This window comes from Rhinopithecus bieti, unplaced genomic scaffold (assembly GCF_001698545.2).
Source record: "Rhinopithecus bieti isolate Rb0 unplaced genomic scaffold, ASM169854v2 scaffold_10589, whole genome shotgun sequence".
NCBI lineage: Eukaryota > Metazoa > Chordata > Mammalia > Primates > Cercopithecidae > Rhinopithecus > Rhinopithecus bieti.
The window spans coordinates 2,939,130-2,956,045 of NW_016807065.1; the positions used below are offsets into that span (position 1 = coordinate 2,939,130).

Here is a 16,916-nt window from a genome sequence, read left to right on the forward strand (position 1 = left end):
TTTTTTTGAGATGGAGTCTCGCTCTGTCACCCAGGCTGGAGTGCAGTGGCACGATCTTGGCTCACTGCAACCTCGGCCTCCCAGGTTCAAGAGATTCTCCTGCCTCAGCCTCCCGAGTAGCTGGGATTATAGGCGCCTACCACAACATCCGGATAATTTTTTTATTATTTATTTATTTATTTATTTTGAGATGGAGTTTCGCTCTTGTTGCCCAGGGTTTCGTGCAATGGCATGATCTTGGCTCACCGCAGCCTCTGCCTCCCAGGTTCAAGCAATTCTCCTGCCTCCGCCTCCCAAGTAGCTGGGACTACACACATGCGCCACAATGCCTAACTAATTTTGTATTCTTAGTAGAGACGGGGTTTCTCCATGTTGGTCAGGCTGGTCTTAAACTCCTGATCTCAGGTGATCCACCTGCCTTGGCCTCCCAAAGTGCTGGGATTACAGGCGTGAGCCACCACACCCAGCCTTTGTTTTGTTTTTGAGACAGGGTCTCGCACTGTCACCCAGGCTGGAGTATAGTGGTGTGATCTCAGGCCTCTGCAATCTCCATCTCCCAGGCTCAAGCAATCCTCAGCCTCCCAAGTAGCTGGGACTACAGGTGCACACCACCACACCCATTATTTATTTTTTAGTTTTTATTTTTTTTAGAGATGGGGTTTTGCTATGTTACCTAGGCCGATCTCAAACTCCTGGGCTCAAGCAATCCACCCATCTCAGCCTCCCAAAGTGCTGGGATTCCAGGCGTGAGCCTCTCTTTCTATCCTTTTCTTCTCTCAGTTTTCTCCCCGCCACCTTTCCTGCAATATCACCTATTGTCACTGCGTCCACCAGCATCCGTACCTGTTCCCCCATCTTCCCAACGCCCACGGGACCCACATCCCTGAGTATCCCGTAGCCCTCACAGACTCAATATGCCCCCAACTGAGCCTGTTGTTCTTGCCACCGTAAACTGGTCCTATCTTGGATGCTTCAGGCTCATTGACAATCCCTCCTCACTCTCTTCTCCCTCCTCTCTTCCATTTCTCCTGGGTATGAAGTCCTTTTCACACAAACTGTCCCTGGTGTCTGTGGTGTTATGCATGCTGTCTTCAGTACCTTCTTCATTCTGCTGCCAGAAGGCTGTTTCTCTCTTTTTTATTTTTTAATTTTATTTTTATAGACATGGGGTCTTACTGTGTTGCGCAGGTTGGTCTCAGACTTCTGGACTTAAGTGATCCTCCTGCCTCAGCCTCCCCAAGGGCTAGGATTATAGATGTGAGCCACTGTGTGCTGTCTAGAGGGATATTTCTTTTATTTTCTTTCTTTTCTTTCCTTTTTTTTTTTTTTTTTTGAGACAGAGTCTCACTCTGTCGCCCAGGCTGGTGTGCAGTGATATGATCTCGGCTCACTCAGCCTCTCCCTCCTGGATTCAAGAGATTGTCCTGCTTCAGCCTCCTGACTAGCTGGGATTACAGGTGTGCACCACCATGCCTGACAAATTTTTGTATTTTTAGTACAGATGGGGTTTTACCATGTTGGCCTGGCTGGTCTCGAACTCCTGACCTCAAATGATCTGTCCGCCTCGGCCTCCCAAAGTGCTGGGATTACAGGCGTGAGCCACTGCGTCCGGCCTTGGTTTTTTTTAGAGATAGGGTCTCACCCTGTCACCCAGCAGGCTGGAGTGCAGTGGTGCAGTCATAGCTCACTGCAGCCTCAACCTCTTGGGCTCAAGCAGTTCTCCTCCCTAAGCCTCCTGAGTAGCTAGGAGCACAGATGCACCTCACCACGCCTGGCTATGTTTTGTATTTTTAGTAGAGACAGGGTTTTGCCAGTTGCCCAGGTTGGTCTTGAACTCCCAGGCTCAAGCAGTCCACCTGCCTAGGCCTCCCAATATGTTGGGATTACAGGCGTGAGCCACTGCACCCAGCCAACATCTCTGCAGTTCTTTGTTTTACTACTTTGTCCTTTAGCTCTGGTGGTAGCTTATCACAATTCTTTAGGTGCATCTTTCCTTTACTTGCTGTAAGAGTGCAACCTTATTTGTCTTGAGAGTCCCCCTGGGCCTGGCACAATGTCTGGCCCACTGAGATGCCCAGCAAACGTTTGTTGAGTGAATACAGGAATGATTTCCACGTGGCTGATTTGCCGGGTCCAGAACCTACAATTGATCCATGACGCCTCCATTCCTCCTCACAGAGGTAGATTTGAAAGCTATTCTTGCAGACAGGTGGAGAATCTTAACGATCTCTGACCAGTGTGTCCAAGCTCTAATTTCTGGAGGTAATAAATCTGGGAATGGATTCCATATGGCTCAGATGGGAGACAGAACAGGTATACACAGCCAGACCTCCAGAGGTGGGGATCCAGCCCTGGACCAAATCAAGGTCTAGCTACAACAGGGGTAGGGCTGGCTGGGCACAGTGGCTCACGCCTGTAATCCCAGCACTTTGGGAGGCCGAGGCAGGTGGATAACCTGAGGTCAGGAGTTCGAAACCAGCCTGGCCAACATGGTGAAACCCCATCTCTACTAAAAATACAAAATTATCTAGATGTGATGGTGCATGCCTGTATTCCCAGCTACTTGGGACGCTGAGGCAGGAGAATTGCTTGAACCCAGGTGGCAGACGTTGCAGTGAGCCGAGATCATGCCACTGCACTCCAGCCTGGGCAACAGAGTGAGACTCCATCTCCAAAAAAACAAAACAAAAAAACCAACAACAACAGCAAAAAAAGGTGCCGTCTAACACCACCAGCTCGCCCTCGAATTCTTTCCTGGGTGAAGCCAAAAACCCTCCCAGGGTAGGGTCAATTTTGGGACTTGCCTCTTCTACGTCAAACCTACATTTTCAATGATACCCTTTATAAAATCTACATAGACAGATCAAATATTTCTTTCTTTTTTTTTTTTTTTGAGACGGAGTCTCGCTCTGTCACCCAGGCTGGAGTGCAGTGGCCGGATCTCAGCTCACTGCAAGCTCCGCCTCCCGGGTTGACGCCATTCTCCTGCCTCAGCCTCCCGAGTAGCTGGGACTACAGGCACCCGCCACCTCGCCTGGCTAGTTTTTTGTATTTTCTTCGTAGAGATGGGGTTTCACCGTATTAGCCAGGATGGTCTCGATCTCCTGACCTCGTGATCCGCCCGTCTCAGCCTCCCAAAATGCTGGGATTACACAGGTCAAATATTTCTAATGAAAAATAAGCTTCCGTTTCAAGATAGGCTGCCAGGGTAAAGCACACACCACATCTTGTAGGCATCATGGGAGAAAAATCCTGCAGACCAGGGATCCCCAACCCTTAGGCCACAGACCAGTAGCAGTCCATGGCCTGTTAGGAGCTGGGTTGCACAGCAGAGGTGAGCGGAGGGCAGGTGAGCATTGCCGCCTGAGCTCCGCCTCCTGTCAGATGAGTGGCAGCACTGGATTCTGATAGGAGCTCCAATCCGATTGTGAACTGTGTGTACAAGGGATCTGGGTTGCCTGCTCCCTATGACAATCTAACTGATGCCTGATGATCCGAGGTGGAACAGTTTCATTCTAAAACCATCACCACCCATCCCCATCCATGGAAAAATTGTCTTCTATCATTGGTCCCTGGTGCCACAAAGTTGGGGAACACTGCTATAGACTATCTCATGAATCTTTTTTTTTTTTTTAGGATTGATTACATGATGAAATTTTTTGTTGTTGTTGTTTTTTGTTTTTTTTTGCTTTTTGAGACAGAGTTTCACTCTTTTTGCCCGGGCTGGAGTGCAATGGCGCGATCTCGGCTCACTGCAACCTCCACCTCCCACGTTCAAGCGATTCTCCTGCCTCAGCCTCCTGAGTAGCTGGGATTACAGGCATGCGCCACCACGCCCGGCCAATTTTGTATTTTTAGTAGAGACGAGGTTTCTCTATGTTGGTCAGGCTGGTCTTGAACTCCTGACCTCAGGTAATCTGCCCGCCTTGGCCTCCCAAAGTGCTGGGATTACAGGTGTGAGCGACGGTGCCTGGCCTTTTTTTTTTATTTTTGAGATGGAGTCTTGCTCTGTTGCCCAGGCTGGAATGCAATGGCATGATCTCAGCTCACTGCAACTTCCATCTCCCGGGTTCAAGTGATTCTCTTGCCTCAGCTTCCCAAGTAGCTGGGATTACAGGCGTGAGCCATGGTACCTGACCCATTTGGCATATTTTAGTATGGAGATGGTGGTCAGGCATGGTGGCTCACGCCTGTAATCCTAGCACTTTGGGAGGCTGAGGTGGGCGGATCACCTGAGGTCAGAGTTTGAGAACAGCCTGGCCAACATGATGAAATCCGGTCTCTACTAAAAATACAAAATTAGCTGGGAGTGGTGGCAGGCACCTGTAATCCCAGCTACTCGGGAGGCTGAGGCAGGAGAATTGCTTGAATCCCGGAAGTGGAGGTTGCAGCAAGCCGAGATCGTGCCACTGCACTGCAGCCTGGGCAACAGAGTGAGACTCAGTCTCAATTAAAGAACAAAAAAAAAAAAAGAAAGAAAGAAAAAAGAAAATATTAGCTGCCACTAAAACCCTCTTCCTCATTGCCTTTCTTTACCTGTACAAAGAGTGGCCATTAACCAGGTACCCATTATGAAGAACTTGAAGCACCCTTCACTCCCACTCAGAGATGTTAAAAGCCGGCAGAAGTCCTTGCGTCTATTTCTGCCGTCATTTCTAACATCCTCTGGGTATGTTCTGTCCCAGGAGTAAATTGCTGTATTGTCTTTCACTAATAGGGACACATACAGCTTTAATGAATTAAGAGTTAGATTCATAGGAGATTTAAAAAGAAAAGCAATTCTTGATTGTTCCCTACAATTATAGCTGTTTAATCTTAACTCATAACAACTTTAGTGAGATAGAATTCACATGACATACAATTCACCCATTTTAAGTGTGCAATTAGGGTGGTTTTGAGTACATTTACAGTTGTGCAACTGTGACCACAGTCAGTTTTAGAACGTTTGCATCATTCTCAAAGAAACACTGTACCCTTTAGCTACCACTTTCCATCCCCCATTTCCCTAGCTCTTAGCAGCCACGAATCTATTTTCTGTCTCTGTGGATTTGCCTCTTCTGGATTTTTTTTGTATGAATGGAGTCGGAAAACGTGGCCTTCTCTGTTCGACTTCTTTTATGGAGAAGGTTCATACCTGTAATCCCAGCACTTTGGGAGGCAAAGACTGGAGGATCGCTTGAATTCAGGAGTTTGAGGGCATTCTGGGCAACATAGCGAGACCACTGTCTCTACAAAACAAATTTTTAAATTAGCTGGGCATGGTGGTGCATGTCTGTGGTTCCAGCTACACTGGAGGCATAGTTTTGTTTTGTTTTGTTTTGTTTGTTTGTTTTGTTTTGTTTTTTGTGTGTGTGTTTTGAGATGGAGTTTCACTCTGTCACCCAGGCTGGAGTGCAAAGGCATGATCTCAGCTCACTGCAAGCTCCGCCTCCTGAGTTCAAGCCATTCTCCTGCCTCAGCCTCCCTAGTAGCTGGGATTACAGGCATGTGCCACCCCACCCAGCTAATTTTTGTAGTTTTAGTAGAGACAGGGTTTCACCGTGTTGGCCAAGCTGGTCTCGAACTCCTGACTTCAGGTGATCCCCTCGCCTCGGCCTCCCAAAGTGCTGGGATTATAGGAATGAGCCACTGTGGCTGGTCTTTTATTTACATTTATTTATTTATTTAGAGATAGAGTCTCACTCTTTTGCCAGGCTGGAGGGCAGTGGTGTGATCTCGGCTCACTGCAACCTTTGACTCCCGGGTTCACACGATTCTTCTGCCTCAGCTTCCCAAGTAGCTGGGATTATAGGCACGTGCCACCACGCCCAACTAATTTTTTTTTCTTTTTAATTTTTAGTAGAGATGGGGTGTCACCATGTTGGCCAGGATGGTCTTGATCTCCTGACCTCATGATCCACCTGCCTCGGCCTCCCACAGTGCTGGGATTACAGGTATGAGCCACTGCGGCCGGCCTGTATTTACTTTTGAGACAAGATCTTGCTCTGTTGCCCAGGCTGGAGTATAAGGGTGCAAACACAGATCACGGCAGTCCCAGACTCCTAGGCTCAAGCGATCCTCCTGCCTCAGTCTCCCATGTAGCTGGGACCAGAGACACACACCAGCATCCCTAGCTAATGTTTTAATTTTTTATAGAGATGGAGTCTCGCTATGTTGCCCAGGTTGGTCTTGAACTCCTGGACTCATCTCTACCTCCCAAAGTGCTGGGATTATAGGCGTGAGCCACTGCACTCAGCCTCAGCTATTATGAATAATACTGCTATAGACATTTGTGTACACGTCTTTGTGTGGACATAAAGTATCATTTCTCTTAGGGAGTTACCTAGGAGTGGAATTGCCGGGTCATATGGCAACTCTTGATTTAATATTTTGAGGAACTACCAGAGTGTTTTCCACAGTGGCTGCACTGTTTTACATCCCCATCAGGAATGCAAAAGGATACTAATTTCTCTACATTTTTTTTTCTTTGAGATGGAGTCTCGCTCTGTCGCCCAGGCTGGAGTGCAGTGATCTTGGCTCACTGCAACCTCCACCTCCCAGGTTCAAGTGATTCTTCTGCCTCAGACTCCTAAGTATCTGGAACTACAGGCGCCTGTCACCACGCCCAGCTAATTGTTTTTTGTATTTTTAATAGAGACGGGGTTTCTCCATGTTGGCCAGGCTGGTCTTGAACTCCTGACCTCAGGTAATCTGCCCGCCTTGGCCTCCCAAAAAGCTGGGATTACAGGCGTGAGCCACGGTGCCCGGCCCATTTCTCTACATTCTTTGCACTTGTGATTGTCACTCTTTTTGGTTTTAGCTATCCTAGTGGGGATAAAGTGATATCTCTTTGTGGTTTGCATTTGTATTTCCCTAACGTCCAACAGCCAGTTAATCTTTTGTTGTTGTTGTTGTTGTTTTGGAGACAGAGTCTTGCTCTGTCGCCCACGCTGGAGGGCAGTGGCGTGATCTCGGCTCACTGCAAGCTCCGCCTCCTGGGTTCACGCCATTCTCCTGCCTCAGCCTCGCGAGTAGCTGGAACTACAGGCACCCACCACCAGGCCCAGCTAATTTTTTTGTATTTTTTAGTAAGAGACAGGTTTCAATGTGTTAGCCAGGATGGTCTCGATCTCCTGACCTCGTGATCCACCCATCTTGGCCTCCCAAAGTGCTGGGATTACAGGCGTGAGCCACCACCCCCAGCTGTTGTTTTTTTTTTTAAATCGAGACAAGGTCTCACTCTGTTGCCCAAGCTGGAGTGCAGTGGTATGATCATAGCTCGCTGTAACCTCCTATTCCTGGACCCAAGTGATCCTCCTGTCTCAGCCTCCCAAGGAGCTGGAACTATAAGCACATGCCACCATGCCTGGATATTTATTTATTTATTTATTTATTTGTTTGTTTGTTTATTTAGAGACAGAGTCTTGCTCTGTCGCCCAGGCTGGAGTGCAGTGGCACAGTCTCGGCTCACTGCAAGCTCTGCCTCCCAGGTTCATGCCATTCTCCTGCCTCAGCCTCCCGAGTAGCTGGGACTACAGGCACCCGCCACCACGCCTGGCTAATTTTTTTGTATTTTTCGTAGAGACAGGGTTTCACCATGTCAACCAGGATGGTCCCAGTCTCCTGACCTCATGATCTGCCCGCCTCAGCCTCCCAAAGTGCTGGGATTACAGGTGTGAGCCACTGTGCCTGGCCCATGCCTGGATATTTAATTATTATTATTTCTTTTTTAGAGTTGGGGTCTTGCTATGTTGCCCAGGCTGACTTTGAACGCCTGGCTTGAATTGATTCTCCCACTGTGGCCTCCCAGACTGCTGGGATTACAGGCCGGAGCCACTGTGCCCAACCCTAGTTAACCTTTGAATGCATATTCATGTCTGATTTTGGTTCTGCCATAGCCTGGGGAGACTGGCGGGCAAGTGTTCTTTGTACCTGCAGTGTGTGTGTGTGTGTATGTGTGTGTGTGTGTGTGTGAGAGAGAGAGAGAGAGAGAAAGAGAGAGAAAGAGAAATGAAATATAGTGTGGGACTCAGGGCTGAGAAGCCCAGGGCTATGGCCCAATCTAAGACTAGGATGCCGGCCAGGCATGGTGGCTGATTGCCGGCCTGGCATGGTGGCTGACTGCCAGCCAGGCATGGTGGCTCATGCCTGTAATCCCAGCACTTTGGGAGGCCGAGGCGGGTGGTTCACGAGGTCAAGAGATCGCGACCATCCTGGTCAACATGGTGAAATCCCAGCTCTACTAAAAATACAAAAATTAGCCGGGCATGATGTTGGATACTACTCGGGAGGCTGAAGCAGGAAAATCACTTGAACCCAGGAGGTGGAGGTTGTAGTGAGCCAAGATCATGGCACTGCACTTCAGCCTGGGCAACAGAACGAGACTCTATGTCAAAACAACAACAACAACAACAACAACAAACCCCACAAGAATTTCGTAGAAACGAGTAATTTTTTTTACGGTAAGTATGTCCCAAACATCGCATGGGATATACTTATCCTAAAAAAGATTTTATTGCTTATCTGAAATTCAAATTCAACTGGGCATCCTCCATTTTTATTTGCTAAGTCTGGCAATCCTGCCAGTCGCTGGTGAGTTGCGTGTCCTTGAGTGATGGCCTTTGCCCCTTGGAGCTTCAGTTTTCTCATCTGTGGGATGGGGACAGAGCTTGCTGGGAGGCGTCAGTGGCACACAGGGTCCTGTGACATCTCTGGATGTGGAAGCCGTTGATGTGACTGTGACTGGGAGCGTCAGACTGGGGTTGGGTCCTTGACTAGGAGGGGTAGGGGACTAGAACTGGCATTCTTGTCCCCTTGAAGCTGCCTCTCAGCCTGAGCTTGGTCCCTGCAGGGTTCCTGCTTGGTTCAGACCCCAGGCAGCCAGTGTTGAGGGGAGGGTGGAGGTTATTCCATAGTTGTGTGCTGGGGCTTTCCTCCAACTTCCTAGCAAGCGACTGTATGTGTGTATGTGTGCGTGTGTTTTCTTGACTTAGCCTAATCCATTTGCTGCATGGAATGTGATTCAGAATTATTGCTACTTTGTTTTTCCCATTTGTTTGCTTTTGCTGTTTTTGGTTGTTGTTGTTTTTCTAATTTGTGCTTCTTTTGTGGGTAATTCTCAGGGTGGATTTTTTTTTTAAGAGGATTTACTATTCTTTAGAACAATCGGTTTTCCTCAAAGATATTGGTGGAAGGTTTAGTGTTTTCGAACAAAATAAGCAGGAGTTATATAGTGAGCCTTATATTCTAGGTGCTGAGGATTGTGGTGTGTGTGTTGGGGAGACGGTGTGTGTGTGTGTGTGTGTGTGTGTGTGTGTGTGTGTGTGCACGCGTTGGCAGAGAGAAGCCATCTGAAGAGTTTGATTTTGAAAAATGTCAACTCAAGTGTAAGGGACACAAGGAGGAGAAACACCCAAATAGGTATGCTGAGGAAAGGAAATCAGGGAAGACTGCCTGGAGGAGGAGGCAACATTTGAACTGGATATCTTGAAGCATGATAGGCTGGGTTTAGAAATAGGGAGCTAAGGTCCAAAGCACTTTCCCAGCCAAAAGATAGACTAGCCTAGAGATGCCTAGAGATGACTGTTATATGTTTGGAGGAATAGACAACAGAAGCAGCAACAACAACAAACAACAAAATAGCTGACATTAATGCAGCACTTGCTATGTTTCAGGCACTGTTAGAGTGTTTGCCCTGAGTTGTTTCACTTCTTCTTCCACATAAGCCATGTTACAGAGGAGGATAGGAGTCTCGGAGTTGTGCAAGAGTGGTGGGCAGGCCTGTTTAGTGGGTGCAGGGGATGGAGGGGCAGAATCTTGAGGTGAGTGCAGGGTGATGGGGAGCCATGGAGGGCATTGGGGCCTGGGAAGGACCGCCTTCAGGAGAATGAGAACTCAGGGCATTTGTGCAATGGAGATCGGGCTCCCTGGGAAGCTCTCACCACACCCAGGTAAAAGGTAATTAGGTCTTGATTGCAGGCCAGGAGAGCAGTCCGGGAAGGAAAGTCAGCCAGCGAGGTGGGAGGATTGACAAAACAAATACATTCAGCTTTCCTTGCCCCATTTCTGACGCGGGCACCTTTATCCCCGTAAATCATCTCCTGAAGATCTTCAGTGTTGACGCACTGGAGACAGTTTCCCTTTCACCTTCTGCACCTGTCGCGTTACTCAATCCCCTGTAATCCCATTGTCCCAATTGCATCATTTCAGGGGTGATGATTTTAAGGATTTTAACAGGGCTTGCCAAAAGAATTATTTTCTTGGCCTTTTGAAAGTAATTACTTAGGCATGGGCACTTTACAGAGAAAGCCACTCATCCCGGCTGGCTGCAGGGTTTACAGGGCCCAGGATGAAAACACAGGGCCCAGGTTTCACGTCCATGAGGCCGGTTCTGCCCCTGATCCTTCTGACGCATCCACCGTGCGTCTGCTCACCGTCTTTGCTTACTGTTCATTTTCTCTTCTAGTGTGTCCCGGCATGGATATCCGGAACAACCTCACCAGGTTACACGAGCTGGAGAATTGCTCTGTCATCGAAGGACACTTGCAGATACTCTTGATGTTCAAAACGAGGCCCGAAGATTTCCGAGACCTCAGTTTCCCCAAACTCATAATGATCACTGATTACTTGCTGCTCTTCCGGGTCTATGGGCTTGAGAGCCTGAAGGACCTGTTCCCCAACCTCACGGTCATCCGGGGATCACGACTGTTCTTTAACTACGCGCTGGTCATCTTCGAGATGGTTCACCTCAAGGAACTCGGCCTCTACAACCTAATGAACATCACCCGGGGTTCTGTCCGCATTGAGAAGAACAACGAGCTCTGTTACTTGGCCACTATCGACTGGTCCCGCATCCTGGATTCCGTGGAGGATAATTACATCGTGTTGAACAAAGATGACAACGAGGAGTGCGGAGACATCTGTCCGGGTACAGCGAAGGGCAAGACCAACTGCCCCGCCACCGTCATCAATGGGCAGTTTGTCGAACGGTGTTGGACTCATAGTCACTGCCAGAAAGGTATGCTGGGGATACAGGGTTCTAAGCAGTGTCTAGTGCCTTGTTCTAGAAAGCTTAAAATGTTTATAGCTTAAAAATGTTAAATGGACATTAGGTAGGGGCCGGGGAACAGTGGGTGGTGGCATTCACTAGCCCAGGGAGTGGCAGACTTTTTCTGTAAAGACTCAGATAGTAGATACTTCAGATTTTGCAGGCCATATGGTTTCTGATGCAATGACTCAATCCTGCCATTGTAGTGGGCAAGCAGCCACAGGCACGCATAAACGTGACTGTGGCTTTGTTTCAATAAAACTTTATTTACAAAAACAAGTCGTGGGCCAGATTTTGCTCGAGGACAGCAGTTTGCCACCTCCTGTGCTAGACAGGGAATGTTCTTCTTGCTTGGGAGAGGAAAAGGACTGGAAAACTATAGATTTGTTTTTTTTTTTTTTTTAAATATTTTAGTTCTTATCTGATTATAGAAGTGATATTGCTTATAATAGACATTTGGAAAAAGAAACGTGTAAACAAAAAAAAGCAAAACATTTATCTTATTCCACAATGCATGTCGCTGAGAGTACTTTATTGGGGGTTGTTCCTTCTAGTGGTCTTCAGGAATCTGTTGTATCTGCTAAGGTTTCCTTAACCATTCCTGTTATTGGGCATTAAGATGATTTCCAGACTGGGCGTGGTGGCTCACACCTGTAATCTCAGCATTTTGGGAGGCTGAGGAGGGTGGACCACTTGAGGTCAGGAGTTTGAGACCAGCTTGACCAACATGGTGAAACCCTGTCTGTACTAAAAATACAAAATTAGCCAGGGCATGGTGGTGCATACCTGTAGTCCCAGCTACTTGGGAGGCTGAGGCAGGAGAATCACTTGATCTCAGGAGGCGGAGGTTGCAGTGAGCCGAGATTGTGCCATTTTGCACTCCACCCTGGACAACCAGAGCAAAACTCCATCTCACCATCTCAAAAAAAAGATGATTTCGGCTGGGTGCGGTGGCTCAAATGCCTGTATCCACAACTTTGGGAGGCCCGAGGCGGGTGGATCACGAGATCAGGAGTTCAAGACCAGCCTGGCCAAGATGGTGAAATCGCATCTCACTAAAAATACAAAAAAATTATGCCGGGGCATGGTGGCATGCGCCTGTAATCCCAGCTACTCCGGAGGCTGAGGCAGAGAATTGCTTAAACCTGGAGGGGCGGAGGCTGCAGTCAGCCGAGACTGTGCCACTGCACTCCAGCCTGGGCGACAGAGGGAGACGCCATCTCAAAAAAAAAAAAAAAAAAAAAAAAGATGATTTCTAGTTTTCACAAAGAGAGTGATGAACATTTTAGAGTCAAAGCTTTATCTAGCAGTTATTTCTTTAGGCTTGCTTTCCAGAAGTGAAATTTCTGGGTCAGAGGCTCTTGGTGCCGATTGCCAAATGGTGTTCCGGAAACATTGTACCAACGGCCGCTCCTCCTAGCTTTGGAGGAGAGGGAACACCTTGGCCAGCTTTGAGTGTTATTTGAAAGATCTTTCATAATTTACTGCGGGAGGGAGGAGCTGATGTGTTGTCATTGTTTCTATTTGCATTTCTTTGATTGCTATCGGGGCTGAACCTTTTAAAACATGTTTGTCATTTGGGTTTTCTCTTCCTGTTCATATCCTCTGCCCATTTGTCTTTTAGTACCTCAGTAGCTTTTGCAAAGTTAATCTGTATGTGGTTTTCATCAGTGAAGGCTACTAACCCTTTGCCAGTTGCATTTTATTGTTTTTGTTGCTGTTCAGTGGTTTAAATGCCCTGGGATTTGTTTTGCTGGAGAAGCTTAAAATGTTTATGGAGTTCAGAGCTGGATTTCTGTGTGCCACTTCTGTACTTTACACTTAGAAAGTCTTCCTCTACCCATGAAAGGTTTTTTTTCCTCTACATTTTATATTTTAATTTAGTTTTTTTTTTCTGAGACAGAGTTTCACTCTTGTTGTTCAGACCGGAGTGTGATGGTGCGATCTCGGCTCACTGCAACCTCCGCCTCCCGGGTTCAAGCGATTCTCCTGCCTCAGTCTCCCAAGTAGCTGGGATTCCAGGCACCCACCACCATGCCCAGCTAATTTTTGTATTGTTAGGAGAGATGAGGTTTCACTACGTTGACCAGGCTGGTCTCGAACTCTCAGGTGATCCACCCACTACGGCCTCCCAAAGTGCTGGGATTACAGGCGTGAGCCACCATGCCCAGCCTATATTTTAATTATTATCATCTAAAAAAATTCAGCCTCACTGCTTGAGATGTTTGTGTGATTCAACGGGTGTTTCTTTTCTCTTCCAAATAGCTAATTGGGGGCCTCAGACAGCTATTGATTTAGAAATCGACCTCTTTGCCATTGCTTTGGGGTCTGTTTCTGATGTGTCCGTAGATTTGCCTCTCCATGCCACAGAGCCGAGACTGTTCTGATCATGGTAGTTTTATCATGTTTTCATGCTCAAGGAGGCAGTTCCACATACACACATGTTACTGGTTTGTTGTTTCATGGACTTCTTTTCATGTTTCCCTGGGAAGAACTAGAGGACATGCGATGGAGGTGGGAAGAAGTTAAGTAGGTGGCTTGAGGGTTGTATCACAAAAGATAGAAGGGAGGGGAGAAAGGAGGATCTTCTTATCTGAGCCCAACGCTCTGGGGAAGCCACCCAGAGTGAGTGAGTCCTTAAATAAATCTAAATAGAATCCTTGGAATTGTCTGTGAGGACTCCCTTGGAGCCCGTAGGATGAATCCTTCCATGGTACATGTTGGATGGTTGGAAATGGGGAGTGGGAGGGTTGGAAAAAGAAGATGGGGTAGTGAAGGGAGGTGGGAGAGGGGACTATTATTTTTTTCTTTTTTTTTTTTTTGAGATGGAGTCTCGCTCTGTCGCCCGGGCTGGAGTGCAGTGGCCGGATCTCAGCTCACTGCAAGCTGAGAGGGGACTATTATTATTGTACTGTGGAAAAATCCTGAGAACATTGTAGGTCGGGGCAAGGAGAAGCTAAACTATGACCAGAGAGGTTACTTAACTTGCCCAGGGCCACACAGCTAATAAAAGACAGAACTAGGGTTTGTGCCAAATTTATGCAAGACATACACCAAAATAAAAACTATGATTTTTGGGGGGAGTGGGAAGGATGTCCCCTCTGTTTAGAAACAAGTGAGCTGCTTCTAACTGGGACACCAGGGGAAACAGTGAACATTCTTTTATTCTGTTACTGAGTTTTCCAAATGTAGGTGCTTTTTTGAAATGCTCTAGGCTTACCTGTCTTGAGATATAATTTAAGACATTCCTCTATGGATTTAGTTTTGGATTCGTTTTAGACAAGATATCCAGAATGGTGTTATCTGCGATTGAGTCTCCTGCTCCCTGATGGGTTTTTAGTTGCAGTTGTTGTTTGTTTGTTTTTGAGACAGAGTCTTGCTTTGTCACCCAGGCTGGAGTACAGTGGCGTGATCTCGGCTCACTGCAACCGCCGCCTCCCAGGTTCAAGCAATTCTCCTGCCTCAGCCTCCCAAGTAACTGCGATTACAGGTGCCACCACATCCGGCTACTTTTCTTTTCTTTTTTTTTTTTTGTGAGACAGAATTTCGCTCTTATTGCCCAGGCTGGAGTACAATGGCATGATTTTGGCTCACCGCAACCTCTGCCTCCCGGATTCAAGCGATTCTTCTGCCTCAGCCTCCCGAGTAGCTGGGATTACAGGCTTGCACCACCACGCCCGGCTAATTTTGTATTTTTAGTAGAGACGGGATTTCTCCATGTTGGCCAGGCTGGTCTCGAATCTGCCCACCTTGGCCTCCCAAAGTGCTGGAATTCCAGGGGTGAGCCACCACTCCCGGCCAACACCCAGCTAAGTTTTGTATATGTTGTGGAGACAGGGTTTGGCCATGTTGGTCAGGCTGGCCTCAAACTTCTGAGCTCAAGCAATCCTCCCGCCTCGGCTTCCCAAAGTGCTAGGATTACATGCATTGGCCAGTGTGCCTGGCCGTGCCTGGCTGTGCCTGATGTTTTAAGTGAATTAAAAATTGCTTTGCTACTAAGAACCAGGCTTCTTGCGTCCAGGAGGTCGAGGCTGCTCTGAGCCCTGTTCATGCCACTGAGCTCCAGCCTGGGTGACAAAGCGAGACTCTATCTCAAAAACAAAAGAAAACAAAATCAAAAATGAACACAAAGCAAAAGAGTGAAAAGAACCGGGGTTGTTTTTCCAGTACTGGGGGGGTTTTGTCACCCGGAGAAGGTGCGAGTAACACTTCCTGGGGTACCAGGTTCCTGGCATGTGGTGCGTATCTCAGCCACCCATTTAGTAGCAGTATCCCTAGGGGCCTGCCATGTCCTGATGATAATGTCAAGAAATGATTGTTTTTTGAACTGTCGCCCCTGTCTTTGGAGAGCAACTCAGCTTCAGCTTTCTTTCCCTTCCTCAATTTATTTTATTGTGGTAAAATACACATAGACTACATTTGCTATTTTAACCTTTTTTTTTTTTTGAGATGGAGTCTCGCTCTGTCGCTCAGGCTGGCGTGCAGTGGCCGGATCTCAGCTCACTGCAAGCTCCGCCTCCCGGGTTTATGCCATTCTCCTGCCTCAGCCTCCCGAGTAGCTGGGTCTACAGGCGCCTGCCACCTCGCCCGGCTAGCTTTTTTTCTTTTGTATTTTTTAGTAGAGACGGGGTTTCACCGTGTTAGCCAGGATGGTCTCGATCTCCTGAACTTGTGATCCGCCCGTCCGCCCGTCTCGGCCTCCCAAAGTGCTGGGATTACAGGCTTGAGCCACCGTGCCTGGCCTTTTTTTTTTTTTTTGAGATGGAGTCTTGCTCTGTCACCTAGGCTGGGGGGCAGTGGTGCGATCTCGGCTCACTGCAACCTCCGCCTCCTGGATTCAGGTGATCTCCTGCTTCAGCCTTCCAAGTGGCCGGGACTTATACAGGCACCGGCCACCACGCCCGTCTAAGTTTTGTATTTTCAGGACAGAGGGGGCTTTGCCACGTTGGCCAGGATGGTCTCAAACCCCTGGCCTCAAGTGATACACCCACCTCAGCCTTGCACAGTGCTGGGATTACAGGTGTGTGTCACTGTGCCGGGCCCCATCTTAACCATTTTAAGTGTACAGTTCAGCGGCAGTAAGCACGTTCACATGGTTTTGCAACCAATACCACCACCATCTCCCCAACTTTCTCATCCTCCCAAAGTGAAACTCTGTCCCCATGAAACGCTCACTCCACCATCTCCCACTCCCAGCCCCTGGCACCTACCATTCCTATTTTCTGTCTCTATGAATGGGATGACTCTAGGGACCTCCTGTGAGTGGAATCAGACAGGATTTGTCCTTTTGTGCCTGGCTTATTTCACTGAGCGCGATGGCCTCAAGGTTCATCCACGTGGTAGCCTGTGTTGGAAATTCTTTCCTTTTTAAGGCTGAATCACGTCCATTGTATGGAGGGAGCACATTTTGCCTGTTCATTCATCCGTCCATGGGCACTGGGTTCCTTTCATATTTCTGCCATTGTGTATCAGGGCTGCTGCCGTTTACACATCCAGCTTTTCAAGGCCTGCATTAACCTTGTTGCTGTGGCTTTAGGAGACTTACTTACTTATTTTTTGAGATGGGAGTTTTGCTCCCGTTGCCCAGGCTGGAGTGCAACCATGCGATCTCAGCTCACTGCAACCTGTGCCTCCTGGGTTCAAGCGATTCTCCTGCCTCAGCCTCCCATGTAGCTGGGATTATGGGCACCTGCCACCATGCCCAGTTAATTTTTTTTATTTTTAGGAGAGATGGGGTTTCACCATGTTGGCTAGGCTAGTCTCGAACTCCTGACCTCAGGTGATCCACCCACCTCAGCCTCCCAAAGTGCTAGGATTACAGGCATGAGCCACCTCGCCCAGCCTTCAGAGGCTTATTTAATGTCTGATGGGATTTTTTTTTTTTTTTTTT

General features: G+C 48.0%; 1 protein-coding gene across 1 annotated transcript in view; it reads left to right on the forward strand.

Moving 5' to 3' along the window:
* INSR (insulin receptor) overlaps positions 1-16,916 on the forward strand; it is a 204,414-nt gene that overhangs the window by 14,279 nt on the left and 173,219 nt on the right. The window contains 1 exon segment of the mRNA XM_017880002.1: positions 10,445-10,996. Within this exon segment, the coding sequence (XP_017735491.1) occupies positions 10,445-10,996 (552 nt within the window).